Genomic DNA, 20693 nt, shown 5'->3' on the forward strand with positions numbered 1-20693 from the left:
GCCGTTCCTCATAAGGCATTGTTTCCAGGCCTTTGACCATTTTGGTTGCCCTCTTCTGGACACATTCCAGCTTGTCAGTATCCTTCTTGAACTGTGGTGCCCAGAACTGGACACAGTACTCCAGGTGAGGTCTGACCAGAGCAGAATACAGCGGTACTATTACTTCCCTAGATCTAGATGCTATACTCCTATTGATGCAGCCCAGAATTGCATTGGCTTTTTTAGCTGCTGCATCACACTGCTGACTCATGTCAAGTCTGTGGTCTACCAAGACTCCTAGGTCCTTTTCACATGTACTGCTCTCAAGCCAGGTGTCAACCATCCTGTATTTGTGCCTTTCATTTTTTTTGCCCAAGTGTAGTACCTTACATTTCTCCTTGTTAAAATTCATCTTGTTTGCTTTGGCCCAGCTGTCTAATCTGTTAAGATCATTTTGAAGTGTGATCCTGTCCTCTGGGGTATTAGCCACCCCTCCCAATTTGGTGTCGTCTGCAAACTTGCTCAGGATGCCCTCAAGCCCATCATCCAAGTCATTGATAAAGATGTTGAATAAGACTGGGCCCAAGACAGAACCCTGTGGCACCCCACTAGTCACTACTCTCCAGGATGAGGAGGAGCCATTAATGAGCACCCTTTGGGTTCGGTCAGTAAGCCAGTTACAAATCCACTGAATGGTAGCATTGTCTAGCCCACATTTTACCAGCTTCTTTACAAGCATATCATGGGGCACCTTGTCAAAGGCCTTGCTGAAATCAAGATAGGCTACATCCACAGCGTTCCCTTCATCCAATCCAATCTCTGTATGTGATGCCAGATGATGAATGGTCTATCACCCTCAATGTGTAACATTTTTTTTCCCAGGCAATCCAAATTCTGAACCCAGAGAAGCTGAATTTGTCAACCTTACAACAGTGAGGGAAGTTTGTGCTCCTGATCTTGTTGTGCATGCTGTACTCTTGCCACAGGAGAGTGATATTTGGCACTGCTGGGCAACCTGATTTAGCTTCCTGAAAATGGCAGTGATGTGGTCACTGTTGTGGGGTGGGAAATTTTCTGTGTGTTATTTTCATTGGGGGGGGGATCCATTTTAGCAAATGGATGTCAATTGTAAATACAATTATTAGCCGAACTTTGCAGCTTGGAAGCTAAGTTACAAGGGATAAGGTGGTCTCTGAAGTAACCGGGTTTCTGAGCTGTATAGGGAATTTTGTCTTGGTATGAACACCTTAAACTTGGCCCAGTAGCCAGATTGGCAGCCAGAATGTGTCTGCATCCTGGCAGCTTAGCTGTGGGGTGCCGCAAAGTGCTATTTTAACATCTGTATGAAGCCATTTGGAGTAATCATCAGGACTTTTCTCTATTACCTCTGAGTCAGGAGAGGCTGTGCAGAAGCTGTACCAGTCCTTGGGTGTAGTGTTGGATGGATGAGGACCAATAGGCTGAATAGGGACGCTGTCACCTTTGAAAAATGAGGAGTTTACCTGTTCTAATTGATGTTGTAACAGTTATGCCATTCAATGGGCTTGTTCATACATTTTAATTATGCATTTTTAATGTTGTCGATGAAATTTTATACTGTGTATTTTGATTATGGGTAGCTATATTTTTTATAATGCGTATTGTACTTGTTATTTTGCTGTTGACTTTTACTTGTTTTCAAACTGCCTTGATTTTTCTTCTCAAAATGAAAGATGGTATATACATTATTTTGATTGTTGTTGTTGTTGTTTAGTCGTTTAGTCGTGTCCGACTCTTCGTGACCCCATGGACCATAGCACGCCAGGCACTCCTGTCTTGCACTGCCTCCCGCAGTTTGGTCAAACTCATGTTCGTATTATTTTGATAATAATAATTTAATAAATTTCTCTGACTGCATCCTGGTGTCAGATTAAATAAAAAAAGTTGGCTACCCCTGGCAGAATCTTGGGAACCTGTTTTAAGTACAGATTGATAGAACGGGGAGCAATTTCCTGTTTAAGCCTAAGGAGCACCAGAAGCTGAGATGAGCCACTGTGGTGTAATGGTTAGAATGTTGGACTAGGACCTGGGAGAGAAGGGTTTGAATTCCCACTAAGCCATGAAGCTCACCTTGGGCCAGTCACCATCTTTTTACCCTAACCCACCTCACAGGGTTGTTGTGAGGATGAAATGGGGAGGAGAACTATGTATGTCACCTTGAGATCCTTGGGATATAAAGGTGGTATATAAATGTAATAAACGCAATAAAATAAATAAATGAAGGCAGCCTAAAGGAGTTTTTTCACAATCAAGGGAATGTACCTTGGCAATCTTGAGTGAGTTACCCGTGCAGGCTGAAGCAATAATTGCACTGGAGATGAGAACAGTTGGCGTTCGTGGCTCCAGCAGTCTCATTCAGACCACACATGCAGGTTGACTTGTTGATAAAAAGCTGGCTTCCGCTAAGAGAGAGAACTGGATGGCCAAAATGATTTATTGGTGCTTATAAGCAGCACCAGCTTTTCATGTGCTGGAATGAGCCTCTTTGAAGCACCGCAGCACATTTTAATTTTTCCAGCCTCCTTCTTGCCCAGCTGCCCTGGAGTTATCCAGCATTATCTCATTTATTTACTATATTTCTTATCCCGCTTTTTTGATAATTGCTGTCTCCCAAAGTGGCTCAACTCAATGAGAGATAGAGAGAGAGGCCTGCCATCTAGCCGCCAGACTAAAAGCAGGAAGCACCAAGGAAGGGGATTGGAGGGAGAGGAATTTTTCAAAGTGAGCTCTTGGAGGGCACTTAAATCTACCTGCGGCCAGGTTGTTCTTTTGTTGGTGGTGTTGCCTGAATAGCAATGGGTGCCTCTTGGTCCTTCAGCCAGTGGAAGGGACCAGACTCCAGAGTGGGCCTTGCTTGCTTCTGTGCTCCCTGCGGCAAGCAGTGGGTGGAACGGCATGTCTACTCAGGCAGGGTATTCTTTCTGGAAGGAAGCCTCCCAGTGGCCCTGGGTTCCCTGGCCTGATAGCAGAAGCCGGAGTTGTGCTTATCTTCTGTTCTCCAGTCCCATAGCTCTGAAAGCATTTCTGCAATACTGCTTGCCTGCAGCTTTAAAAAAAATAAATTACCCACTGCAGGTAAATATTTCAGCATGCTTTGCTGTTCTGGTGTGCTTTTAGTAACCATTCTATGTTCCTCAAACGTGTCTGTCAATATGGTGGCCAGGAGCACGTCCCTGGTTGTTGTTGAGAGCAGCAGAGAGAAATGCACAGCTCTTTTTTTTTTTTCATCCCTGATCACGGCTTTTGATCAGGTTGAGGAGCAAGACAGTGGGATTAGGGGAAGTACAGTATCCCGGATGTTTACAGACTTGCAATGCTGTATTTGTTTTGACCATTTACTTTTGACAGCAGTTATAAATCTCTCAGCATGCTGTCACATTTGGTTGGCTACTCTTGGTTTTCATGGTCAATCATGACTGTAATGACTTGCAATAGTTACACTTGCTAAGTGGAAATTCGTAGCATTGAGCATGGATGTGGGGGGGCCGGGTTCAAATTCCCACACAGCCGTTAAGTGTCCTGAATCACCTGTGATAAGTTGCTGTCTCTTGGCTTAAGCTTCATGGAGGACGTTCTGAGAACATAATAAGTAATGTAGAATAATTTCACATATTAAGGACTATCAAAATTAATAACAGTTTGCTGTTGTGCTCTAGGTGGTCAGTGATGATCATTAGATGTTTCCTTAGTGGGTACTAAGGGCCGGAAGCCAGTATTTGGGGGCTACAGCTAGTCAGGATTTTTCCATAGTGTGGATGACAGTGTGGGGAGATGAAAATAGGCAGTTTGGAGAGATTTAGTATAATGCAATTGGCAGAGATAGGTCTGAGATTCCCATCTCCCCCAGAAGTTAATAAAGTTAGAGAGATGATGGATAGATGATAGATAGAGAGATCATTCATAGATAGATAGATAGATAGATAGATAGATAGATAGATAGATAGATAAGCATCCCCACTGCTTCCTCATGCAATCCATCCGGTACATACATACCAAAGATGATATTCTGGTGCAGCAGCAAAAGCAGGAGACATAAAGATGCAGCAGGTGACCTGAAGGTGGGAGTAAGTCGATGGGCGTTCTCAAAAATAGCAACTGGTTGGGTGGGCAGATGGAAAAGCAGCAACTCTCAGCCTTTGGACTTCCCCAGTCCTGCGCCTTCCTCCCATCTCTCAGCATGCTTCGGGCCAGCCTTCCCATCAGCTGGCAGAAGGGAGGGGAGAAGTGCTTTGAATATTTCCAGGTCCAGGATCAAAAGCCTTTTTGTGTCTGCTAGTGGGATGTGGCCTTCTCTCCCTCCCTCCCTCCCTCCCTCTCACTTTTTTTTCTGCTTCCCTTTTCTGGTAGAGCCCTGCCAAGTACAGGAAGACTCCAGTGTGTGCCTCTCCTTATAGGGGTTGGGGTGGGGAGTCAGGGAGGAGGAGGAGGAGGAGGAAGTGTTTCTGGTTCTGTGGGAATGTGAGCTTTCTCCCACTCTGTAAACAGCTGGTGACTCATTGCATAGCTATGGCACCAAAGGGATGCATGGCCTAAGGCATGCTGTGTGTGTATGTGTACATACACAGGGAAGGGAACTGAGCTTGTTTTGTTCCCGTCACATCCCCGCTCTGCTTCCTTGACTTGACTTTCTCACCGAAAAACGTTTGGTGGGGGAGAGAGAGACCCTGCGGATGCGCAACCTGCCTTCCACACGGGAGGTGCCTGGGGCAGCAGCAAGGAGGCTTCCATGGTGCACGGCAAAGTCCAAACATGAGGGCGGGAGAGGAGAGCTGCACAGGAATGAGCAAGGGCTTGGGAAGGGCTCTGCAAATCCAAGGTAACGCTGCTGGGCTCCTTTCCAGCTCTCTGCAAAGCTCTCTACCGCCTCGCCCCACCTTTTCTCATTTCCCGTTATGTGGCTTGCCTGTGATTTTCGCTCCTCTGGCTTTTAACTGCTCTCAGCTGCCCTCCAAAGCCGCCTGCTTTTCTCTCCGGGAGATCCTGAGGCCTGGAACCCCCTTGCAACCTCCCTGTGTGTGGGATCCTCCAATTCTCTTGCCCTTCAGTACCCACTATTGTTAGGCCCCCACTTCTCATTCCAAGAAGAAATGGATTCTAGGTACCTTGGCAGCCCTGGCTCACATCAAGCTTAGGACACTGCTACTCCACTCGGTGCTTGAGTTACCGTATACTGATGTTGCTGTAGAAATAACAGTTCCCTCCACTTCCTAAAATATATCCCACAATTCCTCAGCCGTTGAGTCCTTTCCTTTGCTTGCATCTTCTTCATTCCGTCCTCATTTGCCTCCCACACCTTGGCTACCTTAAGTGCTGGATCTGTATCATCGCCTACTAGTTTCGTCAGTCCTGTTCGTCTTTCCAGTTCTTACAGGGATTGGCAAATACAGTCACATTCAACGTATCAGCACAGAGTTGACCAGCGACGTGGAAGAGCCTCTGTAATCACCTACAGACTTTCAGAGTTTTAAAATATTTGGGCTGCATTCTCACAGTGCTACCCAGGATTACTGGGAGCTGTGCTTGATTTCTAACAGGTGTCCAGACTCAAGCGATGCCTCCCTGTTTTAACCGCAAGGTGTGGTTGCTTTGCAATGAGGGGAAGGCACTCTGTATCTACTCAGAGGTACTTTTCTTTATTGTATTACACCAGCAACTTCCAAACTTTTTCCCTGTATGGACTCCTTGGAAATTGCTGAGGGTTTTGGTGGACCACTTAATGATTTTTCTGCCTGCTGTAGTAATTGTAATGCGCTGTGCTAGGTGACGTGCGATTTTAAACTGCATTTTTGCAGACATGCAGCGGATCAGCTGAATAAAGCTTACGGATCACTGGTGGTCAGTGGACCATTTTGGGAACCTCTGTATCACACTATTCCACATCTGTTTCTTTAAAGAAGCATGGCCGTAGTTCCTTCAGTGGGAGTTTCTGGAGGAGAGAGGCTAGGCCATCGCCGCTGAGCACCTGCTTTGCATGTTCCCTTCCTGGCATCTCCAGGCAGGGCTGGCAGAGACCCCTGCTGAAACCCTGGAGAGCAGCTGCCAGTCAGGGCCAACAGTGCAGAGCTAGACGGACACAGCGATCTGACTTGGTGCAAATCAGCTATGTCCCCAAGAAGTGGAGGGCCCCTGAAAGGGAATGTTTTCATTTCCACAGCAGCAATCCCTTCTCTCGTTTTCAATTTTGCGCGCATGTCACATGACGCTGAACTGTGTTGATCACCACAAGTGAAGGGAGAAGCATTTGTGGCTGAGCCAGACCGGCTCTCCACGCCCCTCCCCTGCTCAAATTCCTCCATTCAGCTTGCTGGACTTCCCCCTTTCACTTTCTCTAAGTGGGGGGGAAGAGTGTCCTAAAACGAATTGAGTTTGTTGACTCTCCCTTTGTCCTCCCAGCGTCTTTGCACAGAGATGACCCCAAGTCATGATTTGCTTTTGGGCTTCTCTTGTTTCCATGGTTACCGTCTCGGGGTTGGCTACTTTCCCAAGGTCACCATGGCAACTATCGGAAGGGAATCATGCTTGGGATGCTTTGGCTGAGTATCCTTTTTTTTAAAAAAAAAATGAATGATTAGAACGTGTGACACGATGTAGAGGTGGATGGAGACAAGTTTACCTTCTCCGGGAGGCGGCGGGAGCTTGTAGGGGAGAAGGGAGAACTCGGTCCAGGCTGTCTTCTAAGGTTCCTTATGCCCGGCGCTGCAGCTTCCAAAAGCCACCTCTGCTTGCTAGGCGTGACAGCCCTGGGTGTCCAGACCCTCCGCTCCCACGGCCCAGGCTGGCAGGGGAGAAGGAAGCTGCTGTGATGTCACAGCTGCATTGCCCTCTCCTCCTTCTCCTACAGGCGCTCCAACTGTGTCATCCATCTGTGCTGCGCGATGCAGGTGGAGGCTCTGCTGCCGAGGTCTAGACAGGCAGACTGCCTCTCCTGCGCTGATTGAAGGGGTGTAGTTTGCAAAGTGTACCTGAGGTGAGAGTGAAGGGCAGCCGTCCTCAGGGTGAGTGGGGAGGAGGCGTCGCTGCTGTGTGTCACATTTCCACGCAGCAGGGAAGATCAGAAGGGCACCCCCTTCCTCAGCCTTAGGGCGAGAGAACCCCACAAAGTGAGGAGAACATTGCATTTTTCTCTTTCTCTTTTGCAACCTGTTCCATCATCCTTGTCTTGTCGTCTTGTGATTTTTTTCCTGTGTGGTTGTTTGTCTGCCTTGAGATTTGGGAGGCTTACAGGTGGTGGTTTGTTCACTTTTCTAGGTGCACTGTTGAAATCTTCTGGGGACTAAGGCCAGAGGTTATCATCCCTTAGCTTTTAGGTGACCTTCGTGTGGGGTGGTGGGGTATCTTAAGTGAAAGTTTGTGTGTGTGTGTGTGTTGTTTTTTAAATTGGGGGAAAAACATATTCCCTGTTTCTGCTATCTGCTAACCCTGATTCTGTGATTGTAATAAATTTGTGCAGATTTCCAAGATACTATTGCATGGTTTTTCAAAAACTGTACAGAGAAAATAGCAATTGGCTAGAGCTGTTGAGATTGGGGAAGAAAATGTTAGCTTTACGGAACAAACGGAGCCCAGACAAACCGATAAGGAACTGTTCCAAATTTAGAAACCCCCTCACTTAAACTGGGGGGGGGGGGTCAGATTGGCATCATGAAATGCTGGAATCCAGGATAAGCAAATTGATAAAATTTGGGTCTAAAGTCTTTGTAGGCCTGTGGACGCAGTGGTGTGGGAGATGGGAGGTAGGGGTGGAGGAGCTCTTACCTACCTCAATAACTTGGTAATTACATGAAAATCCTGGACAGAAATGATGTCTAACAGGCTGCTTTCTCATCTTCTCCCATCTTGCCACTCTGATTTCTTACTGAGTGTGGATTAAGCCGCTGTTGTGTTCGGTACTATCGGGTGGTCTGGTTTGTTATTCCACAATCCTTAGTGGCAGAGCACATCTTTTTCAGGCAGGCAGATGAACTCAGGTTCCATCCCTGGCACTGTACCTAAAATGATTTGTGGTTGCAAGACTAGAAAAGGTGGGAGCATTGGAGAGCTGTTGCCCGTTAGGACCAGTGGCCTTGAGTCTGTATAAGGTGGTCTCCTAATGGGGAAGGGTCATAGCTCAGCGATGAAGCGCTTGCTAAAGGTCCCAGGTCCAGTCCCCAGCATTTCCAGATAAGGCAAGGAATGTCTCCTGTCTGAAACTCTGGACAGCTGCTGCCTGTCAGTGTAGACAATACAGTACTGAGCTAGACAGAAGGTAGCTTCCCTATGTTCCTATATGTGTACAATCTGATTTATTGATACTTTCTCTGTCTAGTGAATGCTGGCAACTAGCTGTGCTCATTGTTGGGCTCCCATGCCTAACATGAACACACAGAGAACGCCTATTCAACAAGGAAGGTCCAGTGTTACATAACCAGGGGTCTGTATGCAAGTTCTTAGACACACATATAATAAGTGCTGCTTCTTTGTCTAAATGAGCTCTGGTTGTATGCATCTGATAGGATCACTGAGAATAGGGAATCCCTGTCTTTGCCTGTAATAACACAGGTGAGATTGAAATCATAGACCTGTTTATCTCATTTATTTAAATAATCTGTATCCTGCTCTTCATTTGAGGAAAAGCTCCCTAGCATGATTTATAGATTACAAAACCAGGGATTGGTTTTTAATATTTTAGTTTATTTTTTAGTAATCTAAAAAGGCACCTCACATAAGGAAAATTGATTGGGAGGGAGGAGGAAATCAAGGACAACTTGTGAGTTAGAAGTTCTGGTAGCTCCACTCAGTGCCCCAACTAGCAGAAATGGCTACTGGTGGCAGGGTAGGGCATGATGTTGCTTCAGTTCTCCCTCCTCACATCCTGTGTCTTATATTGTAAAAAGGCTATTTTTGTTAATTTATTCTCTTTAAGGAAGCAGTTTTCATTTCACTTTGGGGCTGTGGGGCAACAGAGGGAGGAAGTACAGAGTTCCAGGAGTGGCAGAGGAGAAAGAGCTTCCCCAGCCCCAAACTGATTGCCCCCTAACAGAAGGCAGTGCAATCAATGAGACTTTATGTTTGCTATGGAATGACCCAAGACTACAGTGGGTTTTAAACTTACAGCCGGGGGGGGGGGGATCAGGCAGAGATGGAGCCTGTGCCATTCCCATCCCCACTCATTCTGGTGTTGATAAAAGTGACAGGGAAGCCAGCCATACCAATAAGCCACAACAGATCAGGAGGTGCTTTCTGGCCTTTAAAGATCCCCTGAATGAGACTGAGCAACTAGGGGATTCTGATACAGCAGGATCTGAGCCTGACACATCTACAATGCTCATCCACCCCGGCCCAAATTGGGAAGCCCAGGAAGAGCATAGCATTCTCCTAATTATGTTTCCCCACAAGTGGTTCTAGGATGAGGTCTCGAATAAGGTCTCCTTGGATTTATGCCTTTTCTAATACCACTGTTGGATAATTGGTCCCTGTCTTTTGGTGGCACACATCCATCCACACATACCTTAGGAGACTGTATATCCGTATGCTCTCTTGTGGGCTCAATGGTTGGCAAGCTGGCTTATGTGGTTCCGGAAATGAGCATAGGTTTAGAAAGACAAGGAAAAGAGTTCAAAAAATAATGGAGGAGCATTGCCTTAAATAGATTTGACATATAAAAGATATGTGACGGTCTCTGAATCGAAATGCAGCATGTGAATGTGGTGGGGAAAATGTCCCATTTAGAATGTCTTTTCTGGGTCTGTTTCCTTTCTCTAAACCTGTTGCCTCTCTCTCTCCTTTTTCTCTTCCCATCTAGTTGCAATTTCTGAGCAGTTCTGTCCAGGTGACCGTACCCAGGTTATGACGACTAATCCAAAACCAAACAAAACATTAAAGGTAAGTAAAGTGGCATAAAAATGGGGGCGTGGAACTTGCGACCCTGCAGATGTTGCTGGACTCTAGCTATCATCAGCCCCAGCCAGAATGGCAAATGGTCAGGGATGCTGGGAGTTGTAGTCCTGCAACATCTGGAGGACCACAGGTCCCCCCCCCAATTCTGGTATAAAGCATAGATGGCTTTTAAGGAAAACGGAGACAAGTTCATGGAACTTCCATGGCCAGAGGCAATATACCTCTGTGTGCCAGGTACTGCAGGTGACCATTATCTTCACACCTTGCTTGTGAACTCCCAGAGCATCCTTCTCTAACTTAGTGCCATCCTTACATTCCAGGTTGCAACTCCCATCCGGGTTGCAATTCCCAGCTTGCAACAGACCATTGTCTGTGCTGGTTGGAGGAACTGTAATCCAAAACACCTGGAGAGCACTAGGTTGGGGGAGGCTGTTTCAGAGGCATATGGATAGCATTTGTTAAACATAGGGTTGCCAGACGCAATAGAGGACAGGACTTCTGTGCCTTTAATTGCCCTGCTCTCTTTTGAGTCTGGAAACCTTAAAGAGAAACCAGCAGACCCTTTGCTTGGAAATTAAACAAAGGGTCTGCTGGTTTTTCTTTAAGGTTTCCAGACTCAAAAGAGAGCAGGACAATTCAAGGCACAGAAGTCCTGTCCTCTATTGAGTCTGGCAACCCTAGTTAAACAGAATGTGGAACACAAGGCTTTTATTTTTAAAAAATGTGTTTGTGCTCTGAATGAAAATAGTTTCCATGGTGGCAGATCTTCTAAATCACAAGCGGGGAACCTGTAGACCTCTAGGTATTGTTGGACTGCAACTTCCGGAGTCCCTGACCATTGGCTATTCTGGCTGGTGCTGATGTGAGCTAGACTCCATCCTGTGGGGTGTCACAGGTTCCCTGTTCTAAATCACCACCTTCCCCAGTGGTAATTCTTTAAAATACATCATTCAGTGCCAGATTCTTTTGCCTGCAGATAACTCAGTGATACAGCTTTCCTTCAGAAGCGAGTTTTTCTTCTTTGCTTTTTAAAGAGAAACTAAAGATACCTATGTCTAACTTGCTGGAGATGAGGACAATATTCTGTATCTGGACCTGAGCTGAAGTGAAGTTTTACGCAGTTCATGGAATCTTGCAGGAAAATTCATGCCACATTCAGAGGCTGGGGACCAGTGTGGTGGCAGGGTGCATTTTTGCAAGGCACAAGTTTCCATATTCAACCCCCTGCATCTCTAGTTAAAAGGATTTTGGTTAGTGGGCTGGAAAGCACATCTATCTGATACCCAGTAGATCTTCTGTCAGCCAGCTCAGTCTAGATGGACTCATGGTCTGATTCCATGTTAAACAGCTTCATACGCTCAAGTCCTGTAACAGATTTCCTGGATGTCTTCATATGGGCATGAATTTCCGTGCATAATCATCTGAGTCATTTCCTCGTCTAAGAGGGACATGGGGAGCCCTTCTGAGGTACAACATCCTGAGGTTGACGTGGCTTGTGCAGAGGAAGGAAAGAGCCACTCTGCTACTTCCTGCCCGGCAGCTAGCAGGATGTCCTCATGCCGCTGTGGGAAGTGGGCAAAGAGCAAAGGCCCCTTGGCCCATTTGAAAAACTCCAAAATCCTTAAGAGGGCAGCATACTTTTATTAGTCCAACCCAAATGTGGGACCTGGAGTGGCTGAACACTCAGCCCATGAAATGCTGACATTTCTAAAAAATATATCAACATAGTCCTTTACACAGGAAATCCATTTTATTTTTTTAAAAAAAATCCATATTGGGATATTTGGCTCCCAAGGCATTTATAGTCTTAAAAGTTAGCATCAGCACTGTGAATTGGGCCCAGAAGCAAACAGATAGCCAATATTAATTTATTTACATACTACAGTTGAGCATTTGACCGATTTAAATAGCTGTTCAACAGTGGGACGGACTCCCTCTGAAGGTGGTGAAGGTTTTTGAACATAGGTTGGATGGCCACCTGTTATGGATTCTTCAGCTGTGATTCTGCATTTCAGGGGGTTGGACTAGATGTCTTTTGGGGTTCCTTTCAACCCTATAATTCTATGAGAGGGGGAAAGGATTTGGTCGATTAAGCAGATCAAATACTGGTCAGGTATTTTTAAAAGCACTAACTTTATCACAGCAGCAGAAAAAGAAAAGTTACCACCACGTATCTGAATTATAAAAACTGAATGATACTGCTAATTGTTGTGAAATGATACTTTTTTAAAAAAAAAAAAGTAGTACATTACCATAACTTTTAACTATGTTGGTTCAGGTTTTTTATAAATGATGAATGATTCTTGTGAATGATGCTTTGGACTCAGAGGGAAGAGTCAGATGCAAAATGTCGACTTGGGTAGGAACTACTCCGCACAAAGTGCCACTCACTGGATCATCTGCAGATTTCAAGTAGAATTCTCCATCTGAGTTCCTGCAGATGAGGAATTCTGATGCAGAACTCTGAAACTGGGTAGTAGAGATTCACAAAGAGGTGGTCAGAGGCAGCCAATTACTATTCCAATCATTACACGTGAGGAAAACTGAGGCCAAGAGATTAAGTGATAAGCATAAGGAAAGCAATGACAGAGAATGTTGCTTTTCTTGCCATTTTACTCACTATTTGGGGCCAGGAACCTTTGTTGATCTATTGCAGGCATCCCCAAACTTCGGCCCTCCAGATGTTTTGGACTACAATTCCCATCTTTCCTGACCACTGGTCCTGTTAGCTACGGATCATGGGAGTTGTAGGCCAAAACATCTGGAGGGCCTCAGTTTGGAGATGCCTGATCTACTGCAAATAACCCAGAGATCTACCACTAAAACCCAATGTGCCTCCTTTCTGCTCTAGTATATCTTTGCACGGGAGAAGGCATTCCCTGAGATACTTTGGACCCAAATAGTTTAGACTTATAGAAGTCAAAGCCCGCACCTTGCTTTGAGCCCAGAGACCAACTAGAAGCCAGTGCAGTTGCTGAACAAGTATAATACGGTTTTGTCAGCTCATCATGGTCAGAATAGGGGCAGCAGTATTTTGAACTAATTGGACAGCCTTCAAGGGCAGTTCCGGGTATGATAGCAAATAATTAGGAAGTTATCAGGGCGTAGAGGATAGCAAGGCTGAGTGATGGTTAGAACTGGGATAGCTCAGTCGGTAGAGCACAAGACTCTTAACCTCAGAGTCGTGGGTTCGAGCCCCATTTTGGGCAACAGATTTCTCCACTGCAGGGGGTTGGGCTAGATGGCCCTTGTGGTCCCTTCCGATTGTATGATCCTGTGATCCATAAGTTGCCTTTGTGACATTGGCGTCTGCAGGTCAAGGAGGAGTCGGGAGAGAACGCCCCGGTGCTCAGTGACGATGAACTCGTGTCGATGTCTGTGCGGGAGCTGAACCAGCACTTGAGAGGTCTCACAAAAGAGGAGGTCATCCGCCTGAAGCAGCGGCGGCGCACACTTAAGAACCGGGGCTACGCCGCCAGCTGCCGCATCAAGCGTGTGACGCAGAAGGAGGAGCTGGAGAGGCAGCGGGTGGAGCTGCAGCAGGAGGTGGAGAAGCTCGCCCGGGAAAACAGCAGCATGAAGTTGGAGCTGGACGCCCTGCGCTCCAAGTACGAGGCGCTGCAGACCTTTGCCCGCACTGTCGCCCGGGGGCCCATCACTCCGACCAAAGTTGCCGCCACCAGTGTCATCACCATCGTGAAGTCGGCAGAAATCTCGTCCGCTTCTGTGCCATTTTCAGCAGCCTCCTAGTGTCCAGAGCGGCAGAACTAGCAGCCCTTTTGGAAGGGAGAGTAGGATCTCGCTGATGGGTTTAGAAGCCTGCCTTCCTGAAAGATCAGCAATCCATTTTCTCCCCCAAAGCTACCAAGGGGACTCTGCAAAGGGGGAAACTAATGGGCTGTTCTTGCTGTGGGCACTTCAAGTTCTGTCAAGCCGCTGAAATGGGAATGCCATATCGAGTAGTAGGTATTGCACGAGGGGTCTTGCACAACTCCTCCTCACAGCCTCTTTAAGTCCCTGGCAGCTCCCCAATCGAGAGAAGACACCGGGGTATTCTCCAGAACATTTTGGCGTGAAACTGAACCACTCAGAAACGGATGGCCTGGCAGAATTGACAGGCAAGTTGAATAAATGAAGAACAGCCTCTTCCTTCTTTCAGAAAAATAAATAAATGTCCGATTGTAGTCAGCTTTATGTCAGTCACAGAATGGGCAATTGGCTCCGGAGCAGCTTTTGCTGAGAGTTCATCAGAATGTCATAGAACAATGTCTAATCTCTCCAGTTATGGAAACACCTTCACAGGTGAATTTCCATCTTTGATGTGGTTATCTCCCCTCCCCTTTGCCGTGTGGCCTAGCAAACAGAGCAGTATCTACAATGCAAAAAACGTCTCTAGCTACTTCCCCACAATGTGCCTGTGAGTCAGATGTCTTTTTAAAAATGTAGTCTTGTTACTTCTAAACCAATATTCTCTCTCTCTTTCTCTCTCTCTTTCTCTCTCTCTCTCTCTCTTGCTTTCTCTCTCTCTTTCTCATAACAATAACTATTAGATCTAGACTGAACAATGCTGCAGAGAAAAGGAAATGGGAAAGTGTTAAGAGTGTGGGGATGGGGGTGAGTTGTAAAAAAGAGAGAGATACTGTTAACGGCAGGAAGCCCGTGCTCTGACAAGGTGTTCTCTTACAGGGTCTGCTAAAAGGCCTGTAAAGCAGAAGCATGCAGGAGAAGACAAGAAAGGTTCACATAAGAGACAGAAACAAGTGTGATGTCAACACAAAGCCTTAACTTATCCTCTTTCTGACTTCACGAGAGCTCTTTTCGGTGCTCTTTAATGCCAAAAGACAACGTATGGCAAAGATGTCCTTGGACGAGCTGCCTAGTAGATGTAAATATCTACAAGGGAACAGATCCTTGGAGTTAATCTCCAGACCAGGGCATAGATAATGATGCCAAGGAATGCAAGAAGGTTTGAAAATGCAGGAAGGTTTCTTTCTCAAGTACCGTAATTGCAAAGTTGGGATGGGGGATGGTGGAGAAATGTGTTTCGTGGATCTGAGTTGGTTCGTGGTGGGGAGGGCAGAAGAGGACTTGGGAGGTGGGGTAGAAGAGTGGAGGGAGAGGAAAGCAGAGGTTTTTTGAATTTAGTGGGGAAAGAGAGGAGTTAAAAGTTTGTAAATGAGTTTGTAAAATCCAAGGATGTAAGGGAAAGCAACAGGTTTTCAGATTTAATGAAAAGGAAGGACCTCATACAAGTTGACATAAGCTGTGCCTGCAAGACAAGTAATCTTCAGCTTCAGCTTCCTTAGCAAAAGGTACTCCTTTAAGGTTCCCAGATAAAAAGGGGGAGGACCCTGAGGCTTGGAGCCCAAATGCCCCATGTGGCAACATTTTAGATGGACTACACCATTTTAGACTGCTGGTGTAAGCTAGAACCTTTTGAATGCTGCCTCCCCACCAGATACTCAACACATAAACCCCAACTAAGATGCCAGTGTAAAAGATACCCTGGAATTTCTCCCTGACTTGCTCCTTTTGGGGGGTGGCATCCTTTTACAGGGAGGAAGCTCTGTTTTGCACATTATCCGCCGCTCTGTATATTGATAACAGGGCTGGAGAACTTCCAAAACAGAGCTGAACCATTGCATATTGCTGGTGGGGCAATCTGTGATGTGGATTTGAACCAGGGCGGGCCGGTGAAAATGCTGGTGGCGATTTAAACCCTGTACGTGTTCCCAAATAGCCAATGCCAGGAAGAGAAATAACTTCACTCAAGCTCCCTTGGCACACTCACTCTCACTCTGTGTGTGCATTTGCTGCTGCAGGAGTGATACTCTGCCTGACACCATTATCATTGATGGTGGTAAGCAGAGACCACACTCCCCTTAGTGGAGTTAGGAACATGGATGGTGTATCACCCATGGCAGTTGGGTGCATGTACAGGGCAGATCCTTTACCAGTGCTGCCACTAACACCTACTGTGTCTACACTCAATAAGAGTTAGCAGGATTGCACACTTGCAACAACCGTAAGGAAAATAAAACAAAAACCCAAGTCATTTATTCCAGACTTAAATTCCTACCAGCCCACTGTTCCAGTGGCTTATTTTCTGAGTCTTGAGATGTGACCTTTTTAAGGATTACCTCATTTCTTTCTAGGCCTCACATTACCCTCTAGAAGGCAAGTTGATGTCCTGTGTTTTAACCCATGCCTTTTTTGACCCCCTCAGCAAAGGTTGAGGAAGAAAAAAAATAGCACATCTTATTTCCTGTAAAAAATTATTTTGGAAAATGCCCTGGATCTCTGCAAGCTTCTTTAGTTCTTAAAGCGGAGAAAGGTTTTAGATAATTTGCACTGTTGGAGCTTTGGAAAACAAGTAGGGCTGGCCATTATGGGCTTAAGGATGCCTGGATGCTTATGGGCTTAAGGATGCCCCACCCCAGAATTTACTCTCCAGAAGGAAACCTCTGTCCGCAGCCCAGGACCATCTCATAGCTGAGCGATGGGGAATTTGTGGCCCTCCAGATGTTGCTGGACTACAGCTCCCACAATCCCTCATTTGTAGCCTTGTTGGCTGGGGCAGATGGGAAATGGTGCTCAACCATATATGTATGGCCACAGGCTGTCATAGCCAGGACCCTGGAAACAAGAGGATAGTGTTAACCTCTGTTTCATCATAGAGATAACAAAAGACTAGACTTGCTCAAAAGCTGCCGTACGAAGGGCATCGCCAATAGCAGCTGCTACGTTGACTCCACAAATTGTTCTGTACAGGCTGCGCCCAGTTAATGACCACCCTACAGTGCTAGAATCCCATAGATGTACAGCTCTTGGGTTTCCATGAATGTGTTTCATGGGGTTTCCTTTCAGAATAAGACAGAGACACAGACATTTTCTTGAGTAGTGTTTCTTTGCAACTGAGTAATCACCTGCCTGCCACAGTTCTAGGAAAGTCGGCCAGAGGTGCAGGCAAGCAATTGCTGATTTTTAAAAAAGAAACTGGTAGGAGACGTTCCAACAACATTCTAACTGAAATTGTGTTTGCAGCCAGCGGAATTAAGGCTTCAGCCTTATGGTTTAGTAGCCCCTAGCAGCTGTGTGTTTCCCACCAACTAGTTTTCTGCTTACTCTCCCCATGGGGTAGTTGCTGGAAAACCTCCTCCTCCATAGGTGGTCTGCAGGCACATGAAGCATCTAGAATTTGCCATGGATAATACGCTAATCTCTGAGGGAGTGACCTCAGTCTGATCTCTGCCGTTAATTTGAGAGCTAACAGCAGCTTCTGTGAGGCAAAGTGACATCAAACAAACAAACCAACACCAGGACTATGTACCTTTGTAATTTGATCAGGAGCAAGAGGCCAAAGGCATTATTAAAGCTGTTGTTACCATAGCCATGGTAGGTAATCCATATTGGATATCATTTAAGGACCATGTGGAAATATTTGAGAGACACACTTATAGAAACATATATATATATAAATATATATAGATATATATATAATAAATGCATAATTATATACATTTTATCGTACAGATTTTTTTGTAAAAGATATTGTCTGGGTTGTTGTCTTTTTTAGTGTGGTATATTGTCATTTTCTTATTTAAAAAAAAAGAAGTCTGCTTCCAAGAGAGAGTGGGGAGGAGAGAAGAGCCGATAGTTTTCTCTGACGAGTCAGGAATATGACGGAAGGAATCTGAAAGCTTTGTTTAGTTTTATTTCTCACCTACTTTTTCGACACCTGTGGCTGCAGCCAGAGATATCTATTGGAAAGACCTTCCTCTCAAAAGTCTGTACACCGAAAGGAATGGGAAGTTCAGGAGACCTGAGCAAATTGTGCCATCAGTCACTGCAGGAATGTGTATCCTTAGCCTGCCCTACATGCATATGCTTACGTAGGCAATTCCTGCTTCCACCATCCTGAGCTTCATTTCTCCATACATGAAAAGATGTTCAATGTATGCTTTGGCTTTTCTGAGTCTTGCTGCGACTTGTGCCCAGCTCAGTGGCCCTTCCAAAGGAACTGCTCAGTGGTTTGTGGTCAGATTTGTCCGTCTTCCATTCTGCCTTTAATGGTGCCCTAAATTTGGCTCCTGGGGTATCTCTTCCCGCCTCAGCTTACCTTCATGTGAGGTTAACAATCCAGCTGTTCTCTGCTAGGTCTGGCACATCTTTGCCCATCCAGCCTCCAGGACCTGTTAGAGGAGCCTCAGAAACGCATGCACGACACTGTTGCAGTGCTTGATGTCCACATTGGGTATGACTTGCCATTTGGGGTTCTGGGGCCTGCCTTGTTTTCCACTGGGGCTGAACTCTCTCCCTCAATGCTAGCATGTCTAAGAGGGGCAGATGATTGGGCAGAATGAAACATCCCATGGACTAATTTCGGTCCACTAGCAGCCAGTTGCACTGTTCCGATCCTTGCTGCTGTTTGGCCAGACCAACTGCCTTTCTTGGAAGGCTTGCTCAGTATTGGAGCTGTGTTTAGGCTACCATGATGGTCTCATTCTGGACTGTACCAGGTTCCATGGGGGGGGGGGTGGATCATGATTTTGAATGCACTGAACACTCCTCACTTGCAGTAACCATGCGGATGAGGGAGAAAACCATGCTAAACCTTTCTCCCTTCCATGCTGGCTTACTACACACAGGGGAGTTTAAAAAAACAGAAACAAATGAGGGAGTATCAAAGAAATTGACCTTCCCCACAGATTGTGCAGGCCTGCCATCTCAATCTGCATCATGTATTCCCAGATCCCATTAGCCGCAGCCCATTATGGCCAGGGATAGTGAGCGTTGTCCTCTTAACAACATCTGGAGGACAGCAGGTCGGGGAAGGCTGCCATAAGACATGGCACTTCGATATTTGAAAGCTAACAAGCTGGATTGTTTAATCTTGCAGTGAAGGATGTGCAACTTCCTGAGAAATTGGTAACTGGAGCAGTCAGCAGTGAGGTTTCTTAATGTGAGAAATCAGAAGGGAATTCAGGTTTACTCCCGTGGCCTAAAGCCAAGAAGTGAAGCCCTTCCCTTCCCCCTCCCTTTTCAAGTCTTTTTAAGCTTTACCACTATTTGGTTTTAATGTTTAAGTTTTTTGTCCCTACCTCCATAGACACAGGAGTGTTTTCCCACTGATAGCTGACCATAATGCTTTTCTTTCCCCCATTTTCACTGATCCTTGAAAAATTATAGGAAAGTTTCTCTCTTTTTTTATCACCTGTTCATTCTGTCTTCTGTGGTTTTACTTGATTATTTTCATTTCAATATTTATTTTTCGTGCGCTGCTTTTTTATTATGAAATAAATTATTGATATATCAAGTAATGTGGGTGCCTGTTTCGTAAGGCATATTCACTGTGTGTGTGCGTGTCCAATCTACTTTTCTCTTGACAAAAAAAAAACTTACAACACAATGTTAATTTATTGCTGTACATTTTAAGCTGCAATGACTGGTTTTTTTGTTTGGTTGGTTTTTTTGTACCTTTCCAATAAAGCATTTTCTGGTTTCAGATTTGACCTGGTCTGTAATCAGTATGTTCAAAACTTTGGGGCCTCAGGCTGCCATCCTTCCTACAGCTTGCACAGAGCCCAGGAGGGCTTTATGAAAGACCTAGATGGTTGACATCAGCCTGCCTCAAGAGATTATGGAGTGTGTCTCCAGGGGTGAAGTCCAACTGCTGTGTTAACAGCACCAAAGTGAACTCCCCGGGGCACAAGCCTGGGATGTGTGTCTGGAGGTCTTGGGCTACCCCAAAGGAAAGCAGAGCTATGTTTGGCAGCAGCAGTTGATAATAATATAATAATAATAATTTATTATTTATACCCCGCCCATCTGGCCGGGTCTCCCCAGCCACTCTGGGCGGCTTCCAACAGAAAAATAAAACACAATAATCTATTAAACATTAAAAGCCTCCCTGAACAGGGCTGCCTTCAGATGTCTTCTAAAAGTCTGATAGTTGTTTTCCTTTTTGACATCTGTTGGGAGGGCGTTCCACAGGGCAGGCACCACCACCGAGAAGGCCCTCTGCCTGGTTCCCTGCAACTTGGCTTCTCGCAACGAGGGAACTGCCAGAAGGCCCTTGGTGCTGGACCTCAGTGTCCGGGCAGAATGATGGAGGTGGAGACGCTCCTTCAGGTATACTGGAAGGAGGGGCAAAAGGCGCCATCCAGCCACCACTCTGGATTTGTGTAGTCTAACCAAAATGAACAAAAGCTGGCAGGTAGCAGAGTTTGTTTGGGGACTCAAAAAACCCGAATGACCCTGCCTTTCATAGGACTAATTAAAATGCCACCCTTCCTTATCAAGCTTTCGAGTTCTCCAGTGATCATCTCCAAGGTGTGCCTCAGAGCAACAGCTGCTGGGGAGCACGAGCTGGGAGATTGCCGTTGCACCCCAGCCCTGCCTGTTAGCTTCCTCTTGGCAACTGTTGGGGAACAAGCTGTTGGACAAGGTGATGGGCCTGTGGCCTGATCGAACAGGGCTCTTCCTAAGGGAGGCAAGAGAGGGGCCGGAGAAAGCTAATGGGAAAAGCTTGAAGGCTTTAATTTGTTAGCAGCCTTAGGCTGCCGTGCAGGAGATGTCATGCACACTTAATTAGACCGCTAGTAGTTGTGTCAAGGGCGGCTAGGAAAAGATGCAACAGTGACAACTCGCTTAAAACCCTGACAACAAAATCCATCAGTTATTCTGCTCTGTGTCCAGCATTAAGTGAAAGACCTAGGGGCCCTCGAGGCAGACAGCAAAAGTTGAAATGCAGTAGCATTTGGATCAGGCTCAAATAGGAGTTGGGCACATGTAACCCT

General features: G+C 46.0%; 1 protein-coding gene across 2 annotated transcripts in view; it reads left to right on the forward strand.

The window, feature by feature from the left end:
- Positions 1-19404, forward strand: part of MAFK (MAF bZIP transcription factor K) — a 33192-nt gene extending 13788 nt beyond the window's left edge. Inside the window, exons 1-3 of one of the 2 annotated variants that reach the window (XM_035131456.2) lie at positions 4430-4834; positions 9800-9879; positions 13210-19404. In XM_035131456.2, coding sequence (XP_034987347.1) covers positions 4768-4834; positions 9800-9879; positions 13210-13644 — 582 coding nt within the window. In that variant the 5' untranslated portion in view covers positions 4430-4767 and the 3' untranslated portion in view covers positions 13645-19404. Of the gene's footprint in view, positions 1-4429; positions 4835-9799; positions 9880-13209 lie in introns of those variants that run through there. The other variant, XM_035131457.2, reaches the window with a different exon arrangement.
- Positions 19405-20693: the final 1289 nt, after the last annotated feature.

Source organism: Zootoca vivipara, chromosome 14 (assembly GCF_963506605.1).
Source record: "Zootoca vivipara chromosome 14, rZooViv1.1, whole genome shotgun sequence".
Classification (NCBI taxonomy): Eukaryota; Metazoa; Chordata; class Lepidosauria; order Squamata; family Lacertidae; genus Zootoca; species Zootoca vivipara.